We start from the raw sequence: 16,469 nt of genomic DNA, 5'->3' as shown, positions 1-16,469 counted from the left end.
ATGAGCCTTGGGCACTGGTTGTAGAGATCTTGTCTATAGAAAAATGCCCTAGTGTTGCCTGAGCCACCCCTGAATAACAGGTTCTGCAGCTGTTGGTGGTATTTATTTGCTCAGTACACCTCCAATTAAGAACATGAGAAGAACCTACTGGATCAGGCCAATGGCCCATCTAGTCTAACATACTAGCTGAACATCTGTCTGTGAGAAGCTGGCAAGTAGGATTAAGCACAAGAACAGCACTATCCCTTCTTGTTGCTTTCAGAAACTCGTATTCAGAAGCATTGCTTCCTCCGACTATGAATGCTGTCACAGGCAGCGAGGACTCTAAACCGGGATCTCCGAGACCGGATATCCGCTTCCTCTCTCTCTCTCTCTCTCTCTCTCTCTCTCTCTCCCCCCACCGCCATGTCAGGGAAGAGACGTCCAAAAGGAATGAGCAAATCCGAGAAGCGCGGCTTGATTGTCCATGTAAATCGAATCACAACGCGGGCCAACGGCGAGCGAGATCCTGCCTCACGTCACAAAGAGCAGGTCGCCAGGCGATGACGAAATGCGGAAGCGCAGTGGGAAGGAAGCGGCGCTCCATCCTTCGAACCGCCCTTTATGGTTGTGGCGCTTCGGCCCCGCCCCTTCGTCCGCGTCCGCCCGAGGGGGCGGGGCCCGCTGTCGGCATGGTGACAGCGTCAGGGCCCGAGGCAGCCCGAGGCCCAGGCGCCGCCGCCGCCGCCTCGGGGGAAGCCGCGGGGCCGGTAAGGAGCCGCCAGGAGGAATGAGTGGCGGTGGGGCAAAAGAGCCCACAGGCCTGCCGGTGGCACCGCAGCCCTGGGGTCTCCCCGGCCCGGGAAGCCTCGAAGGTGCCCCGCCGACCCCTCTCCCGCCCCCGGTGACTTCTCTCGTCCCTGCGGAAGGGGGCCGTCGAGGACCTTCCTCCTCGCAGGGTGAACCTGAGGCCGCTTTAGTGCTGTCCTACACGCCGAGGCAATGTGGATGTGAACCGGTCAGACCCCAAAGCAACCCCGGCCAGCCTGGCGCCTCGGAGCCCAGAACCGCAGCCAGTACCACTAGAGGTCCTCGCAGGCCCAAACACCTGGAGGGCGGCGCCAGGCTGGCTAAGGCTGCCAAAGATGGGGTCGCTGGTATCCTGCAGGTGTAGCTGGGAACAGCTCCCACTCACCCACCCCTCCTGGCTCTTGGCTTACCTGCCGCCTGCTGGCATTTGTCGAGCAACATCTAGAGGGCTACAGAAGGTCCCCTGCCCCTCCTCTCCCCAAGATCCGCTTCCCCAGAGCTTCTCTCTGTGGCACACCACCCTTCCCTGTTTGCAGACATGCAGGTCACTTGCGTATGGGTTCCTCTCCTGGACCTACAGACTGTGTTATGACTTCCATAATCTCTGACCATTGACCATACTGGTTGGGGCTGATTGGAGTTGTCATTCAATACATTTTGGAGGGTGGCCAGTTGCGGAAGACTGCCTTAATGCCTTCCTTCTCTCCCCCCTCCCCCCAGGCCATTGCAAGGAGAGCAAGCTGTGCTGAAATTGGAAGCGCAGAGTTGGCTACAGAAATATTTTAATTCTTTGGTTGTATTCTTTTGGTTTAGTTACTATCATTTACTTTTAAGATGAATATTGTAAACAACCCTGTGATCCTGACAGCTTAGAAATATAGTAAATAAACAATGAATAATATACTAGTACAGTAGGGCTCAATCCATGCTTAATATTGCTAAGGCCAGCACAAGTTTGTGCCACTCCCTGCCACACTTTGCTGTAGGGTCTGGCTGTCCAACCTCTCCAAGCTGCCCTCTCCTTGTCCCCTTCTTGTTCAGTGTCTCTGGATGTCCCAGTCTTCAGGCAGGGCACCTCCTTTGTCTTTGGCTGCTAAATTGCATAATCCAAGCCTCTCCAGTAATTTGTGGGGTATGTGCTCTGCTGGTAAACTGAATCAACTGCAAGTAAAATGTGGATTTAGAAATGCTTCAGTTTTAGAATCTGGAGAGTTACTGCCAGTCAGAGCAGGTATTAATATGAAAGTGGACCTGCCATTCTGATTCATTATGAGGCATTTTGGCTGGAAGTTTTAGAGGAAGGGAGGATGTCCTAGGTGGCTGAAGAGGCTTGGAAGAAACCCACAAAGATGGTGCTACCATTTTAAAATTTACCTATACCCCACATTCAGGAACATCCCTGGGCAGCTTACAAATAATTAACATTCCAGTAAAACAAAAGCATTAAAATACCACAATACAAAGGAGCATTATAAAGAAGACAAGTTTGCTTTGGATTATCAGTAGCTAGTAAGAAATGTCAGAGTGGCAGGATCTGCTGACAACCCTTTCTTCCCTGTGCTCTTTTGCAAGAGTGCCTGAGAGAATGAAGATCAATACAGACGAAAGCAGTGAGTCTGAGAACGAAACTGATGAAGACGAAGATGAGGATGACGAAGGGGGCCTGTCAGATGAGTCTGCCAATGAATGCCTTAAGAGGCTGGATGCAGAAAACAAGGAAAAGCAGCGAACCCAGGGCCAAGGGCACAAAGGCACTAAGCCACCAGAGCAGAAGAGTGACCAGCCAGGGGTCTCCCTGATCGATTTGGAGGAGCAACTGGCAGAAGAATGTGAGCTGGAAGAGGCAAGGAGGAGGAAGAAGAAGAAACACAGGTGGGCCACTTCCGGGTTTCCCCCTTGGATCCCCTTGTGAATCTCTTCGGGGCAAGCTATGCAGTTTCCATTCGCACTTAGGAGTGCAGACACCGCTGCTGTTGGAATCCCAGTTCTTTACTTTGGCCCCCCAAGTCATTGTGTTCTGTGCCCCAAGGCCACAGGGGTCAAGGCCTGGTGGGTTGGCCCCATGTTTCCATAAGCATTTCCCCTCCCAGCAGCCGCTGCTTGTCAGCTCAAAGTTTGCTCTCCCCAGCCACTGAGTCACTGTTCCATCTCAATTCCAGGCTGCTGTCCATCAACCTCGCCAGCTGCAAATATGAGAGTGGTAAGTTAGGGTTGCTTCTTGGTGGCTTTCTCCTGTACCCTGAGAGCATCGTCATATGGGCCCTGGTTATTGCTTGGTCTCTTGGACTGGCTTTATGCCATTCACAGGGGAAGGAACCAACAGCAAGCAGGGTGACTCCAGACAGCTTCTGAATTGGTTGGGCTAGGGGACCTGTGAGGCACCTGCATTAGGATAGAAGTTCCCAGGGTCACTTTTGTTTTGGAAGGTTGCTTCCCCCCACCCCCCGCCAAAGGGGTGACTCCTGCTGCTCAGATGGTTGCTGCACTCCTGCTGCCACCAGCAAGATCCAGAGGGGTTCCAGTGCCTCTTGGATCCATGTGGCGCTCTTTCTTTTGCTGCAGTTAGACGTGCTGCTCGACGCTGTGGTTTGAAAGAAGTGGGGGAGGACGAGGAGTGGACCGTTTGCTGGACTGACTGCTCGGTCTCCTTGGAGCGTGTCATGGAAATGAAGAGGTTTCAGGTAGCTGGAGCAGAGCCAGAGGGGAGGGAGCTGTGGCTGGCAAGCAGGTTGGAGTCAGGAAGGGAGGTAGTTAGTCTCTGACATGTCACAGCACTTCTGATCTCTTATGCTGATTCAGGCAGCTTTGGGACTTGAGTGGCTTGTGCCCCTCTGCTGGGGGAAGCCCCTGGGAGCAGTCAATCAACACATTTGTCCATGGGCATAGCCAGGATGTTCATTAGTGAGAGCAGAACTTCAGTTGGCTATTGATTTTTATTCATTTGGGGGGGGCAGCTGCCCATGCATCTGTCCGATTAAGCCCTGGCTCTTCCATGGCTTTGCCACTATCAGGAGGGCATGCCTGTGTGCACTCCACTGCCTTGCTCTGATCCAAATTATCACAAGGAGAGGGTGGTGGGCAAGGTCTGGCTGCAACCCCTCCTAGACAGACACTGCTTAGCCACAAATTAGACTACCAATGGCAAAGCACTGTTAGACGGGCTCCCTTTACTTGGAACCTTTGCTTGGTGCAGAATACAGCAGCTAGATTGTTGACATTTATGTTGTGAACTGCCCTGAGATTTTCAGATGGAAGGTGGCATATAGATTTAATTAATAATTTTTTTTAAAAAAAATAAACCAATCACTTGCAAAATATCCTGCCATCTGCATCTGTCGCACTGGTTCCTGTGTATTTCTGTGTTCAATTCAAGGTGTTGGTTTTTATGATTGGTTGTACTCAGTTTTAATATGGAAGCTTTCTAGGGAATCCTACAAGAAAATTCCCCAGGCAGTTCCTACATTCCAATATCCATTAAAATGGATATTGGAAGGTGGCATAAAAAATACCCTAAACAAACAGCAACACTCCTTTCCAGAGATGCTGGTGATTCTCTTCCCCTGTCCCTGCTCTATTTTCAGAAAATCAACCACTTCCCAGGCATGGCAGAGATCTGCCGCAAGGACCTGCTTGCCCGCAACCTCAACCGCATGCTTAAGCTCTTTCCCAAGGAGTACAGCATCTTCCCACGCACCTGGTGCCTGCCAGCTGAGTGAGTGAGGGGACTCTGATCCAAGTGGTGATGCTGGGGGAAGGGCAAGCAGTGGGCCACTGTTGGGGAGGGGCTTCTATCACTTAGTCATCCTATGCCAGTTCTGGAGTGCACACACACACCCTCATTCAGGTGAATAATTCCTGCCACTGGCTTGAGAGAGGGCAGCCTTTGTGGAATCTCCCATATGCCAGCTTCTGTGTTGTGTCTTTATAGCTATGGGGACTTCCAAGCGTATGGGCGCATGAGAAAGAACAGGACTTACATCTGCAAGCCAGATAGCGGCTGCCAAGGACGGGGCATCTTCATCACACGCAATCCCAAGGAGATCAAGCATGGCGAGCACATGATCTGCCAGCAGTACATTGCCAAGGTGGGCCTGTTGGACACCAAGAGAGAACGGCCTCCCTTTGCCTAAATGCATAACTCCTGCCCTCTTAGCATAGCTGGTTGAGAAGGCTGGCCTTGTCTGGGGATTTTTGGTGCAAGACTCCTGAGCTTACTGGCTGTCTGCCCCTGACCACCAATCACAGACCCACCCCTCTCTCTGCAGCCCTTCCTCATTGATGGCTTCAAGTTTGACATGCGCATCTATGTCCTGGTCACCTCCTGCGACCCACTGAAGATCTTTGTCTATGAGGAGGGGCTGGCCCGCTTTGCCACCATGAGGTACATCGAGCCCAGCAGCAGCAACCTGGTAAAGAAGGGATGTTTCCCAGGAACTGGCATTTGCTTTGTAGAATAATAAGCTGTTGTGGTGCCTGATGTGATTTCTGGGAGCTCTCCAAGAGGGGGTGGGTGGATGTAGTGTCCCTGTGGCACTTTGCAAGTGAAAGATCAACCCAGATCCATTCAATGGACTTGCTTGAGAGATGCTGTCAGGAAAATGAACTGCCCTCCTTGCATCCCATGACAGGCAGCACTGAGGCATGGGGGCAAGAGGGTTCTGGCACTGCTCAGGCAGGACTGATGAATGCTGTTGGTCCAGGGAACCTAGGCAGGAGGGGAACGGGCCCCCAGGTGCGGACAGTAAACCCTCCCACTGTCTCTCTTGCAGGAAGACATATGTATGCACCTGACCAACTACGCCATCAACAAGCATAACGAGAACTTTGTGCGTGATGACAATACAGGCAGCAAGAGGTATTTTCCTTGCCAAGCCCTCTGCAGGAGCAGAGCTGGGCCTTCTGCTTGGGGGAAGCTGCCTTCTGCTAAAGTGACTGCTTAGATGGGCAGAGGCAGCTGGAAGCAATGCAAGCTGGAAGGACAGTGCAGGGTGGGGGACAATGCACGGGTTCAGGTTTCCTCTTAGCCAGAAACTTATCCAAGGTCACTCAGGCCATCAGCATTATGGAGGAGGGGAAGAGGGGACACATTTTATATGGAGAAGATCCCATGTTCAATCTCTGGTAGCATCTCCAACTAAAAAACATGGCTGAAGGTGGGAAGGGTCTTAATGCTTGTTTGGAAATATGCCCTGCTGAAAGGGGATTGTCCTGGTTGTCCTGCTGAGCCCCTTTCTTTGTGGATGTGGGGATCAGGGTTTGGGGTTTGGCCATCCTCAGGAGCAGAGTCTGGCCTTGACATCCCTGCAGCCCATTTTCATCCCCATAGGAAGCTGTCCACGCTGAACAGCTGGATGCGGGAGCACAGCTATGACACAGCCGAGCTGTGGCGGGACATTGAGGACATCATCATCAAGACCCTCATTGCTGCCCACCCAGTGCTGAAGCACAATTACCGCACCTGCTTCCCCAACCACATATCGGGCTGCGCTTGCTTCGAGATCCTGGGCTTCGACATCCTCCTGGACAGGAAGCTCAAGCCTTGGCTCTTGGAGGTACGTGGAGTGCTGTTGTCCTTCTGAAGCAGAATTCCCAATGGGAGCATGCACTGCTTCTCTGCAGGAAGACCCTTTCATCTCTGCAATTCTATGATTTTGAATACTCTTTTGTTCTTGATCCCAACGAAGTCTGGGAAGAGTCTCAGCCTCTTCCTTGATAGTCCCTTTTCCCTGATCCAGCTAGTCTCCATCACTCAGTGGTAGATGGTAGAGGCAAGCAGGTCCCAGGTTCAGTCCAAGTAGGGTTGAGAGAGAGACTCCTGCCTGAAACTCTGGAGAGCTGCCACCAGTCAGTGTAGACAGTATTGAGTTAGATGGACCAAGGGTCTGACTCGGTATAAGGCAGCTTCCTCTGTTCCTATGTCTACTCTTTTGTATCTTGAAAGAAGCAGGAAAGGTGTCTACAAATACCTTGGAAGTCAGAGGTGAGGTGGGGTGGGTACCTTCAGACAATAGTAACACAAACAGGCACATGAGACTGAGTCAGGATGCTTCCAGATCTCTTTTAAAATTGTCAATCCTGATTGGCTGCAAATGTCAAACTTCTCCCCACACCCTCCAGGGTATGCCAGCCTGTCGTTCATTCCCAGTCCAGCCACTTCAGGCCCTTGGGGAACATGTTCCATCTCCCTGAAGCACCCACTGTGATCCTGACTGCTCCAGTGTCTTACTACCCCCTACCTAACTAGCTGCAACTGTATACAAAAAACTGCAAACTATTTATTGGAAAAAACTAAGCATCAGAATAGATGCCTCTATCCTAGGAGTGGAGGTCCTGAAGTCTCATGGGTCAAACCAGATCCCAGAGTGGCCATCTTGTAAGGAAGCTGCATGTAAAACCCAGGCCCTTCCCCATTGCTCTTCCCCTCCAGGTCAACCACTCCCCCAGCTTCACCACTGACTCCCGCCTGGACCGTGAAGTGAAGGATGCCCTGCTCTGCGATGCCATCAACCTTATCAACCTGCGTGCTTGTGACAAGAAGAAGGTGCTAGAAGAGGACAAGCGGCGGGTGAAGGAGCGCCTCCTCCAAGCCCACCAGCCGCCCCGAGAAGCCAGGTAACCCTGGGAGGGGCCCAGCCTGACTGTGGCTGTACTAAGTGCCTCCCTTGCCCTGGCCATGCTGCCTCCTTCTCCCCCAGAAACAGCTTTTCCTGGCTTTGCCTTCAGAGATGCCCAATACCCAGTCCCTGCAGCCTTGTCAGGTTGCACGTTAGCCTCCAACCACCACGAGGGAGGGGAGAAAATGGAGCAAGGAGCCAATCAGATGGGTTTGCCTTTATTTCTATGGTCCTGTAATGGGCCATTTGGCAGTGCAGGAGTCCTGGATCCTGGCATGTGGGTCATTGGTTGCCTTGGCCGAAGCTGTGCAACACCCCATGCAGACAAGGTGGGGGAGCAGGGGGAAGAGAGGGAGGAAAGTGGCTTGGGTACCAGTGACAGGGGAGGCCAAGGGGGACTCAGAGGACAGCAGTGCCCATTAGTCTCTCCCTCCCCGGCAAAACCTAGGATTTCTCTGCTGCCGGGGCCCCAGCCTGAACTCTCTCAATCTGCAGGCGGGAGCAGTTGGAGAGCAGTCAGGCCGCCTGGTTGGCCCAGGCCGAGAAGTACGAGAGCAGCCACCTGGGTGGCTACCGAAAGATCTTCCCATCACGGGGCACAGAGAAGTACAACCCCTTCTTCAAGCACAGTGGATCCCTCTTCCAAGAGACTGTGGCCTCCAAGGCCAGGGAAGAGTGTGCCAGGTAGGGCAAGGGGAAGCCATTCCTCACAGGGCAGGCTGAGCCAGGCCTAGTCCTTGCATGTACACACACATGGACATGCAAAAGGATGACACACCCACACACAATGTCTTGTGTCTTCTGTCAGGCAACAGCTGGAGGAGATTCGCCAGAAGCAGGAGCAGAGGGAGAGTACAGCTGCGAAGAAGAAGAGGGATGTGAAGGAGAACTTGCAGGGGGAGTCAGCAGGGGAGAAGGGGAAGGGCAAGCCAGCCCTAACTCGCATAGCCTACAGCCACAGCAAGACCTGGAACCCAAAGGTACCTCATGGGGGAGTGAGGAGCAGCTCTTGAGTCCCTCCCTCTTCTAACACCAGGGAGGAGGAAGGACTTTTAAGGCCAGCTGCTGCACCTAGAGATGGAACTATTCTACTTTAGGAGCCTGGTGAATGTTTCTTTTTTTTTAACTTGCATGGTTTAAATCTTCTGCCTGCCCCAGGGAAAAGTGAGAGATCTCATAGTCCCACCCCAGCCTCCCTGCTCCTTTCCATAGCTATTGCCCTCATATATTCAGCCATAAATGCAAGCAGCCTCTTTTTGCTGGAACTAAGTTTGCAGTTCTGAGGAAGCCAGTGGCTTTCCACATGCAGTGCAATTGCAGAAGGGTCATTTTTTGCCTTTGGGCAACCTAGAGCTTGAAAGAGCCTGAGTCCCGCCAGACCTGGCGATGAGGGCGGGCCTTGTGCTTTGTCTGGCATGGCTGCAGAGGAGCTGGTCAGAGGGCTCTGTGGGATACAAGCTGCAGGGCAAAACAAGATCTGGGGGCTAAAGCTGGAACACAGCGTCCTCAATCTTGGCCTTACCGAATTAGATCTGGTTTTGCTTCTTATGTGGAGGAGGAGGTGTGTTGTTTTGTTTTCTGTAAGCTGCTTGGTGAGCTATTGAGGATCTAAATATCTAAAATGAGCCCAGCTCCTCTTCTCAAGTCTGACCCAGGCTGCCTTTTTCCCTAGTTATCCTCCATACCATATGACAGCATGACCCCCCAGGCCATTGTGGAGGAAGAGGAAGTGGAGAGGGTCAAAGCCCTCCTACGGAGGGAGAACCTCATCCGAGGGCTGGGCATCGTCGACCAGCTGACACGCCTGCTCCGCAACACGGAACCCAAGCCTGTGGAGGTCCAGAGGCCACACATTAACATCTCAGAAAGCCAGGTATGCAGGTGCTGTTTCCAGACCCCAAAACACACACTGGGTGGAAAGTCTTGGAGGAGATCTCTCTCCAGAAAAGGAGGAGGGTTGGAACAAACATTGTTCCCTGGCTTTGGAGGGAGCTGGGTTCCTGTTCCTGCCTTGCAATCAGCCTGCCTTGCTCTCCGGCTTTGTTCTCTGCCTGCAAAGCAGAAATCCTTCTGACTAGTCTGAAAGGGCCAACTGTTGTGCCTTACCAAGGCTACGAAAATGTTTAATGGCTGGTTTGGGGAAACATGACCAATGGGGAGTGGATGCCTGCCATTCCCTTTGGATGTGCTATGTGGGTCTTTGTAAAGAAGCGGTCAGTGTGGGAGGGGACACCTCAAAACCTGACAGCAGCCACAGGTGACTCCTGTGGGGTCCCCTTTCCAAGCCTCACCCTGCTGCTTTTTTCTTCCAGCCTCACTTTCTCCAGGACATGTTTAATAACCGAGAGCCACAGAATCTGATGACCCTCGTCCCCCTCTCCCTCCTAGGGGGCTCCGTCCAGGAGCTGGGCCAGCAGATCATGCAGCAGCAGCCCACAGCCCGTGTCCAACTACTGGGAAACCAAGGCTTCATCCCAACCATTTTGGGTGCCCTGTCGGGCTTGGGCTCGTCTTCCCATGAGTCCTATTCCACACACTTCAAGCCGCAGCTCCACATCCAGCCCCCCAAGAACATGAGCTGGTTGGGTGCGGCCATGGTGGGCGAGCCGGGTTCTCTGGCCCGGATGCTGAAGGCAGGAGGGCGCCGGTTTGGCAGCGCCAAGAACAAGCTGGAAGTTGGTGAGTATTGTGGGTCAGAGCCTTGTGGTCCTCTGGTGCTGCCCCAGTTGCTCCACGACCACTGCCAGCAGCAGCAGGAGGGTTGAGACACCAGGAAATGTAACCTTTCCCTGTCTGCGTGCTCAGGAACCCCAAGACTCGGGAACAGGGGCAACATGAGGGCCACAGCCTGCAGTGGAGACAGGGCAAGCAAGTATCTTGGCAGGTGTGTCCAGCAGTGGTGCCAAGGGGCAGCCAGACCACTGAGGAGCAGGGAGCACAGGCGGTCTTCTTCAGCACCACCACCTCCTCCTCCCTCCCCCAGCATGTTGCTTGCCCTACAGGCATGGAACCCGGCCACCCATGCCTCTCTCCTCCTCCTCTTTCAGGCAGCCCTGCAAGCAAGCGGCCCCTGTACATGAGCTCCGGTTCCCTGAACTGCCTGTCACACGGTGGCAAAGCTACCAGCCACATGTACAGCAGCTATCCCTTCCCCTCTGCGGCAGCTCCGCTAAACCGCACTGACCTGCATGGACTGGCCATCAATTCTGCGTCTGCTCCACTCATCCGGCGCACCAGCCCACACCGCTCCAGCAACATGGCCACTCTGCATCTCAACCAGCCCAGGTAGCCTCCTCATCCTAGGTCCGCTCAGGCAGCAGCAGGATGGACCCTGTTAAGAAGGTCCTCCAGCCAAACTTCCTCATGATCTCTTTGTCTTTCTCCTCCCCAGGAAAGGCACTTGACTTGACCTCTTGGCGGAACAGCAATCCAGGAGCCAGAAGAGCTGGGGGACTTTGCTGCTGCGGCCTGTGCCAAGAGGGGCAGTAGAGGAAGTGAAGCCCCTGCCCTGTGGAGGCAGTGGCAGCAGCAGCAGTGGTCTGGTGCCATGGCCCTGGGCACAACACATCCACCCCAGCCAGGCAGTTGTCCAGGAGCCCCTTGCCAACCTACTCCTCCATGCCAAATTCATTTCCCCCTTTCCCCACTCCAAAGCAGCAGCAACAAATTCTAATAACAGTATTAGACATCTTTGGCCATGCCCCCACTTCATGCCAACTCCCCTGCCGCCAATGCCAGTCAGCCTGCCAAAGGCCAGGTCCCAATCCTGAAGAGCACTATGGGCTAGGAATGGAGTTTCTTTTGTAACCGACTTTGTATTAAAGTTTTATACGGTTATACAATCTGGGGTCTCTCTCTCTCCTTTGACTCTCAAAGCACAGCATCTTGTTCTCCCAGCAGCTACCGTCTTTGCTGGGAGCAGGAACAGGGACCTCCTTACCCCCAAAAAAGTTTTTATCCGTCTCTCATAGCACTAGAGCTTGCAGACACCCAATGAAGCTGAATGTTGGAAGATAAAAGGATGTCCAGCACACAGTGCAGAGTTAAAACTATGGCACTCCCTCCCGCAGGAAGCACTGATGGCAACTGAATTTGATGGCTTTAAAAGAGGATTAAACAAATTCATGGAGGAGAGGACTATCAATGGCTACTAGCCACAGTGCCTATGCTCTGCAGCCATAGTTGGAGGCAGCAATGCTTCTGAATACCAACTGCTGAAACCACAGGAGGGGAGAGGGCTCTTGAGCTCAGATCCAGCTTGCAGGTTTACCATGAAGGCATCTGTTTGGCCACTGTGGGAACAGGATGGTGGGTAGATCCAGCAAGCTCTTCAAAGAGGCAGAGGAATACAAAGAATTCATTGTTCTTTGCCCTTCATCATACTTGAATTTCAGTGAAAGGGATGCAAAGGGGGCCATGGGTGTAGACAGGGGAGCAGCTGCCCCCTAAATCAAGTAAATAAATAAAAATACTTAACTGACCAATCGTATCACAGATAGCTCGGTTCTCTCCCCCCCCCATAAATCCTGGCTGTGCCCATGGATGGGGGCTCTACTATTTACTTCTAGGCAAACTGTGGCAGACCCTACCCCACCCAGGGCTAGCCTCCTGGGTGGGATGGAAAGCATAAGCCTCCAGGCCCACAAGGTTTACAGGGGGAAAACGGGATGGACCTTATTTTAGGGGTAGAGTATCCAGTTTGCATGCAGCAAGTCCTAGGTATATTCAGTGAAAGACTCTCCTGAAGAGCCGCTGCCAGTCTGTGTAGACAACACTGAACTGCAGGAATTCTGCATCAGGCCATTACCTCTGAGGCGCGCTTTTCCTACTGAAACTCAGATGGGCTAAGCTCGGCCTCCGTGGCGCCCGTTCCGGATTGCGCCCGCCTTCCGGAAGAGCCCGCCCCGCCCCCACGTGCTCCTAGGCAGCGCGGCCTCGCCAGCCTCTTTCCTCTGAGCTACAATGGTCGGGTCTGGACGCTTGGTGGGTCTGAGGCGGGTGGCTGCTCGGCTGGCGGCGAGAGAGGCAGAAGGCAAACTGCCCGAGGAGCAGCCGGAGGTGGAGCAGGAGGTGGAGAGGTAGGGCCCGATCCCTCGACAGCTTCCCTCCCTGGCCCAGGAGCTCGCCTGCCCAAGACGCTCATCTCTCTCTCTCCCCGCCGACAGGTTGCTGAAGCGCCAGGAGAAGGCGATCCGCCTGCGAAAAATGCAGAGGCTTATGGAACCGCGCGGGCCCCCTGAGCGCACCTTGACCCGCCAGGCCATGGAGCAGATCCGGTAAGAGCGGAGGCCAGGGAGGTCGACCGCAGGGAACGTGGCGGAGGAGGAGGAGGAGGAGTAGTAGGAGGAAGGGGAGCCCCGACGGCAGCTCGCGACGAGCCGCCTCTCTCTCTCTCTCTCCGCCCCAAGCGGGGCGCGGGCGACGCTTCTCCAACGCGCCCCTGCAACTTCTCTTTCTCCTTTTTGCGCCAGGTACCTGAGCCAGGAGCTGCCGGAGTGGCCCGTCTCCCGCCTGGCGCGGAGCTTCCAGGTGGAACCCGGGGTCGTCCTTCGAGTCCTCCGGAGCCGCTTCTCCCCTTCACAGGAGCGGAGCGTTAAGCAAGATGCCAAGGCTGCCGCCGCTGTGGCCTCGACCCCCGAAAGCAGCGCCCGCCCCAGGATCGTCGTTGCCACCGAGGCCGCCGGCCGTCTACTTCCCGCCCCTGGCGCTGCGGCGGCGCTCTCCCGGCCAGTCGCCCCCAGGGCGGCACGTGGGGGCCCCTCTGCGCCGGAGAAGCAGCAACAAAAGCAGCAGCAGGAGGAGGAAGAAGACGAGGAGGAGGAAGGTCGGGGTTGGCGGGGGCCGAGCCCGGCGGAGCTGGAAGCGATGGTGGCTGAGGGCACCTGGGAGTCCCAGCTGAAAGTCGTGCAGAAGGGCCGAGAGTTCTTCGACAGCGATGGGAACTTCCTCTACAGGCTTCCCCAAACCCAGCAGGCCTGAGCATCTGGCAGTGCTGGAAGGCACTGGCCTCTTTTTGCATGTCAAGGGCAATACCTTGTCTGGATTGTCCCTGTAGCTAAAATGGCCACACCCAGCTCCTAAAAAGGGGGTGGGGTCCTGTTGTGGAAAGTGTTGTGGCGCCCCTCCTCACTAGAGTCAAAAGCTGGCCCTTCAGGGGACTTCCTGCTCAGATTCTGCTCCCAGGCAGCTAGGAGAACTCTGCTGCCTGCAGTACAAGGGACCACCCTTGCCTAGGCTTTTTCTGTCTGCTCAGAGCAGAATCATCAAGCATTGAGAGGTGGACACCAGGCTTATATAAAGGGTCCTGCTGAGTTTTGCCTTTACAAAGTGCTGTGATGCAGGTGGTTAGAATTTCCCTTGGACACATGCAGATGAGAGACTCAGAAAGAGCCATGTGGCCTTCAGGGACTCAGCAGTAGTGACTGCAGCAACAGCAGCAAGGTCTCCCAGGCCTATGAAAGCAAGTGCATGATGATAAGCCTCCATGCCTTTCTGAAAGCATTTTGGAAGGGATTAATAGCTTGGGATTCTTAAAGTTCCTCAGATGCCTGTTACCCCTTCTTGAGAGGAAGCCCCAGCCACCTACTATGAAAAGCAGGTTGGGGAAGCTCACTTACTTTTTTAGTGTAGAAGTTGGTAGGTTGTTGTTTGGTTTTTTTGCAGGCGCCAGAGAAGTAATTCTTAGCAAACTGCCCAGCTAACCTGGGCACTCAGCTCCTCCTAAACTGCTGCCCTCCTGGTGTTCAGGATTCCCGTTGGCCCTAGCCAGCACAGCTGATGGGAGCTATAGTCCAAAATATCTGGAGGGTACCAGGCTGGGCTAGCGAGGCCCTGCTTGAATGTCTGTCTCGTGGCTGGTGTGTGAAAGGGTAGCCCATAGGCTCAGGGCTTGGAAGTGCCTTGCCTGCCCTCTCCCTCCAATTACTTGGAGCTGGGTGAAAGCTGTGCTCTTGCATTGAGGCCTCATTTGGGTGCCAGAACGCTCCTGCCCTGCTCCTTGGTGACAGTTTGGCCCTTCAGATCATGAAAATAGTTACCTGAGCAGGATTGGTGGCAGGACACAGCACAAGCAATTAAAAGGATTTTTATGGATAAAATTCTTCTCAGCCTAATAGGAGGGATCCATATTCTGTGCTCCTACCCATGTCTGTCATGTCAAACAAGCCCAAACCAGTTCATCCTGAGCATGAGGGAATTCCTGTGTGAGGAGCATGAAGTGCCTGCTGTCAGAGGGAAATGACTTTGTGATCCTCCTATCAGTGATTTGGGATGATCAATAAAAGTGCAAGATCTGTAGGGTAAGAGGAGTGAAGAAGATGTGAGTGTGCTCTACCCTTCAAAACCTCAATTTTCTGTTTTTTTTTTTTACAGAATGTAAAAGATTGTGCTACAGGCAGAGGGGTCTCCCGTTTGCTGGCTTGGTGGGATACTTTTACAGGTTTCTAAAGTTGAGGTTTCAGAGTTCCCATTCTAATCAATAGGAGGTGAAGCCAAGCTGGGGGGGTGCTCCACTGCATGTGTCTGGTGAATGGGAAGCACATGATGGTCTTTGCTTCCCTCTGTCCTCAGAGCAGAGAAGAAGATGAGTGAGGCTGAAAAGCCCAGGAAAAGAAAGTAAGCTATACTGGGTAAGGCTCACCTTTGTGGAATTGGCATTGCTCTTAGGAAGAATTCATGGGACTGGAAAAAATGGGATACCAATATGCTACATAAAAAGTCTTTACTACTTCTGTGGCATGGAAGTGGAAGCAGGAAAATAATTTTACACTTTCCAAGTTCATGAGTGAATTATAAGCAATAAAGATATGAGACAGTCTCAGCTCAAAAGTTTTTTCTGTTATCCAAGCATTTCTTACAGCTTTTTCTACCCTCAAATCCTTATTTAAGTAATAAGATACTTAAATATTTCAAGTTAATGCTTCTGTTTTATTCTACAAATGTGCAGTTAACTGCATTCTTATATAAAGCAGCAAGGAGGTTCCCCCCCCTTTAATTGGGTGGGGGTTGAGGCTTTATTGTAAGGAACGTGCGTGGCGCTGTGGTCTAAACCAGAGTCTAGGGGTAAGCTCCCGTTGCTTGGTCCCTGTTCCTGCCAACCTAGCAGTTCGAAAGCACATCAAAGTGCAAGTAGATAAATAGGTACTGTTCCGGCAGGAAGGTAAACAGTGTTTCCGTGCGCTGCTCTGGTTCACTACAAGCGGCTTAGTGTGCTGGCCACATGACCCAGAAGCTGTCTGCGGACAAACACCGGCTCCTCAGCCAGTAAAGCGAGGTGAGCGCCGCAACCCCAGAGTCGTCTGCAACTGGACTTAACGGTCAGGGGTCCCTTTATCTTTACCTCTGAGGCTTTATTGCAGTCGGTCTGTGAAAGGGCTCTGCCCTTTTATTCATTTCAGTGAACTTGTGTTGCAGAACCTCCAGGTACCCTCATTGCTTTCAAGATGGGAAGGGCTACCACCTGGTAGCAGAACAGCAGCGGTTGCTTTGCATGCAGTCTCCTGTATCTCTAAAGGGGAAATACATTTTGCCAGAGATCTGGAAAAATGGGCTGCCTGTTGGAGATGCTACCTGCTAGATGAACCTACTTCAGTAGCACCTTAGAGACCAACTAAGTTAGTTATTGGTATGAGCTTTCAGGTGCATGGATTTTTTTTATTTTGTTTCAACTAGTCTTGTCAGTATCAGTCAGCCTTATGTCCATCTGTTGAATAGCATGACCCAAACATACTACCAGGGCTAGAGTTGCATACATTGCCCTGTTTCTGTGATGCCTTTGTTCGTTTTACACTTTGTAGAGAACAAAAGAACAGTGTGGCTGCAGGCTGAGTCAATAAAAGACCTATTACTGTAGGTAGCCAAGACAGAGGTTTGGGGAAGACTGGCCTTTGGGGTCCAGGCCTTTTGCAGGGCATTCAAAACACCCTCAGCTGAAAGGGAATGTGGAGCAGCGGTTATGGTCCACCACAGCATTTTAAAGCCACATTTAACAACTCTGAGGCTCCAAGTATACATGATGGTGATTGTGTTTTTTAATGGAAATTCTGGTTTAATGTAGGTTGTGTACTT

At 52.9% G+C, this 16,469-nt stretch overlaps 2 protein-coding genes and 1 long non-coding RNA gene across 4 annotated transcripts; 2 read left to right on the top strand and 1 right to left on the bottom strand.

Annotated features, from left to right (window-relative positions):
• The first annotated feature begins 562 nt into the window (after positions 1 to 562).
• Positions 563 to 11,245, top strand: TTLL13 (tubulin tyrosine ligase like 13). Of its 2 annotated transcripts, XR_014519374.1 has the most exons (17): positions 566 to 749; positions 2,362 to 2,661; positions 2,949 to 2,989; positions 3,352 to 3,470; positions 4,371 to 4,501; positions 4,718 to 4,874; positions 5,055 to 5,198; positions 5,559 to 5,644; positions 6,116 to 6,341; positions 7,217 to 7,401; positions 7,899 to 8,087; positions 8,212 to 8,383; positions 9,076 to 9,276; positions 9,716 to 10,082; positions 10,209 to 10,287; positions 10,451 to 10,688; positions 10,795 to 11,245. XR_014519374.1 is itself a non-coding variant. In XM_083476092.1 (16 exons), the coding sequence occupies exons 2-16, from the start codon at positions 2,375 to 2,377 to the stop codon at positions 10,805 to 10,807; spliced, it is 2,556 nt and encodes an 851-aa protein (XP_083332218.1). In that variant the 5' UTR covers positions 563 to 749; positions 2,362 to 2,374; the 3' UTR covers positions 10,808 to 11,245. The 2 variants fall into 2 exon arrangements, 1 of the variants encoding a protein (XP_083332218.1); XM_083476092.1 differs by lacking the exon at positions 10,209 to 10,287 and having other exon boundaries at positions 563 to 749.
• LOC310693749 lies at positions 11,199 to 12,287 on the bottom strand. Its single transcript, XR_014519376.1, has 2 exons — positions 12,211 to 12,287; positions 11,199 to 11,848 (listed from the first exon to the last, which is right to left on the bottom strand). It is a non-coding gene; the product is annotated as an uncharacterized lncRNA (long non-coding RNA).
• On the top strand, positions 11,845 to 15,314 carry NGRN (neugrin, neurite outgrowth associated). Its single transcript, XM_083476099.1, has 3 exons — positions 11,845 to 12,481; positions 12,569 to 12,679; positions 12,875 to 15,314. The coding sequence occupies exons 1-3, from the start codon at positions 12,366 to 12,368 to the stop codon at positions 13,380 to 13,382; spliced, it is 735 nt and encodes a 244-aa protein (XP_083332225.1). The 5' UTR covers positions 11,845 to 12,365; the 3' UTR covers positions 13,383 to 15,314.
• The last annotated feature ends 1,155 nt before the right edge of the window (positions 15,315 to 16,469 follow it).

The sequence above is a fragment of the Podarcis liolepis genome, assembly GCF_965112155.1.
Source record: "Podarcis liolepis genome assembly, chromosome: 14".
NCBI lineage: Eukaryota > Metazoa > Chordata > Lepidosauria > Squamata > Lacertidae > Podarcis > Podarcis liolepis.
This window is presented reverse-complemented; position numbering and strand designations above follow the sequence as displayed.

Excerpts from the sequence above, each read along its gene's own strand:
- TTLL13 (XM_083476092.1), top strand. The coding sequence starts at position 2,375 with ATGAAGATCAATACAGACGAAAGCAGTGAGTCTGAGAACGAAACTGAT. Across the intron at positions 2,662-2,948 it reads AGGAAGAAGAAGAAACACAG|GCTGCTGTCCATCAACCTCG; the intron begins GTGGGCCACTTC and ends TCTCAATTCCAG. Across the intron at positions 6,342-7,216 it reads TCAAGCCTTGGCTCTTGGAG|GTCAACCACTCCCCCAGCTT; the intron begins GTACGTGGAGTG and ends CTTCCCCTCCAG.
- NGRN (XM_083476099.1), top strand. The coding sequence starts at position 12,366 with ATGGTCGGGTCTGGACGCTTGGTGGGTCTGAGGCGGGTGGCTGCTCGG. Across the intron at positions 12,482-12,568 it reads GTGGAGCAGGAGGTGGAGAG|GTTGCTGAAGCGCCAGGAGA; the intron begins GTAGGGCCCGAT and ends CCCCGCCGACAG. Across the intron at positions 12,680-12,874 it reads CAGGCCATGGAGCAGATCCG|GTACCTGAGCCAGGAGCTGC; the intron begins GTAAGAGCGGAG and ends TTTTTGCGCCAG.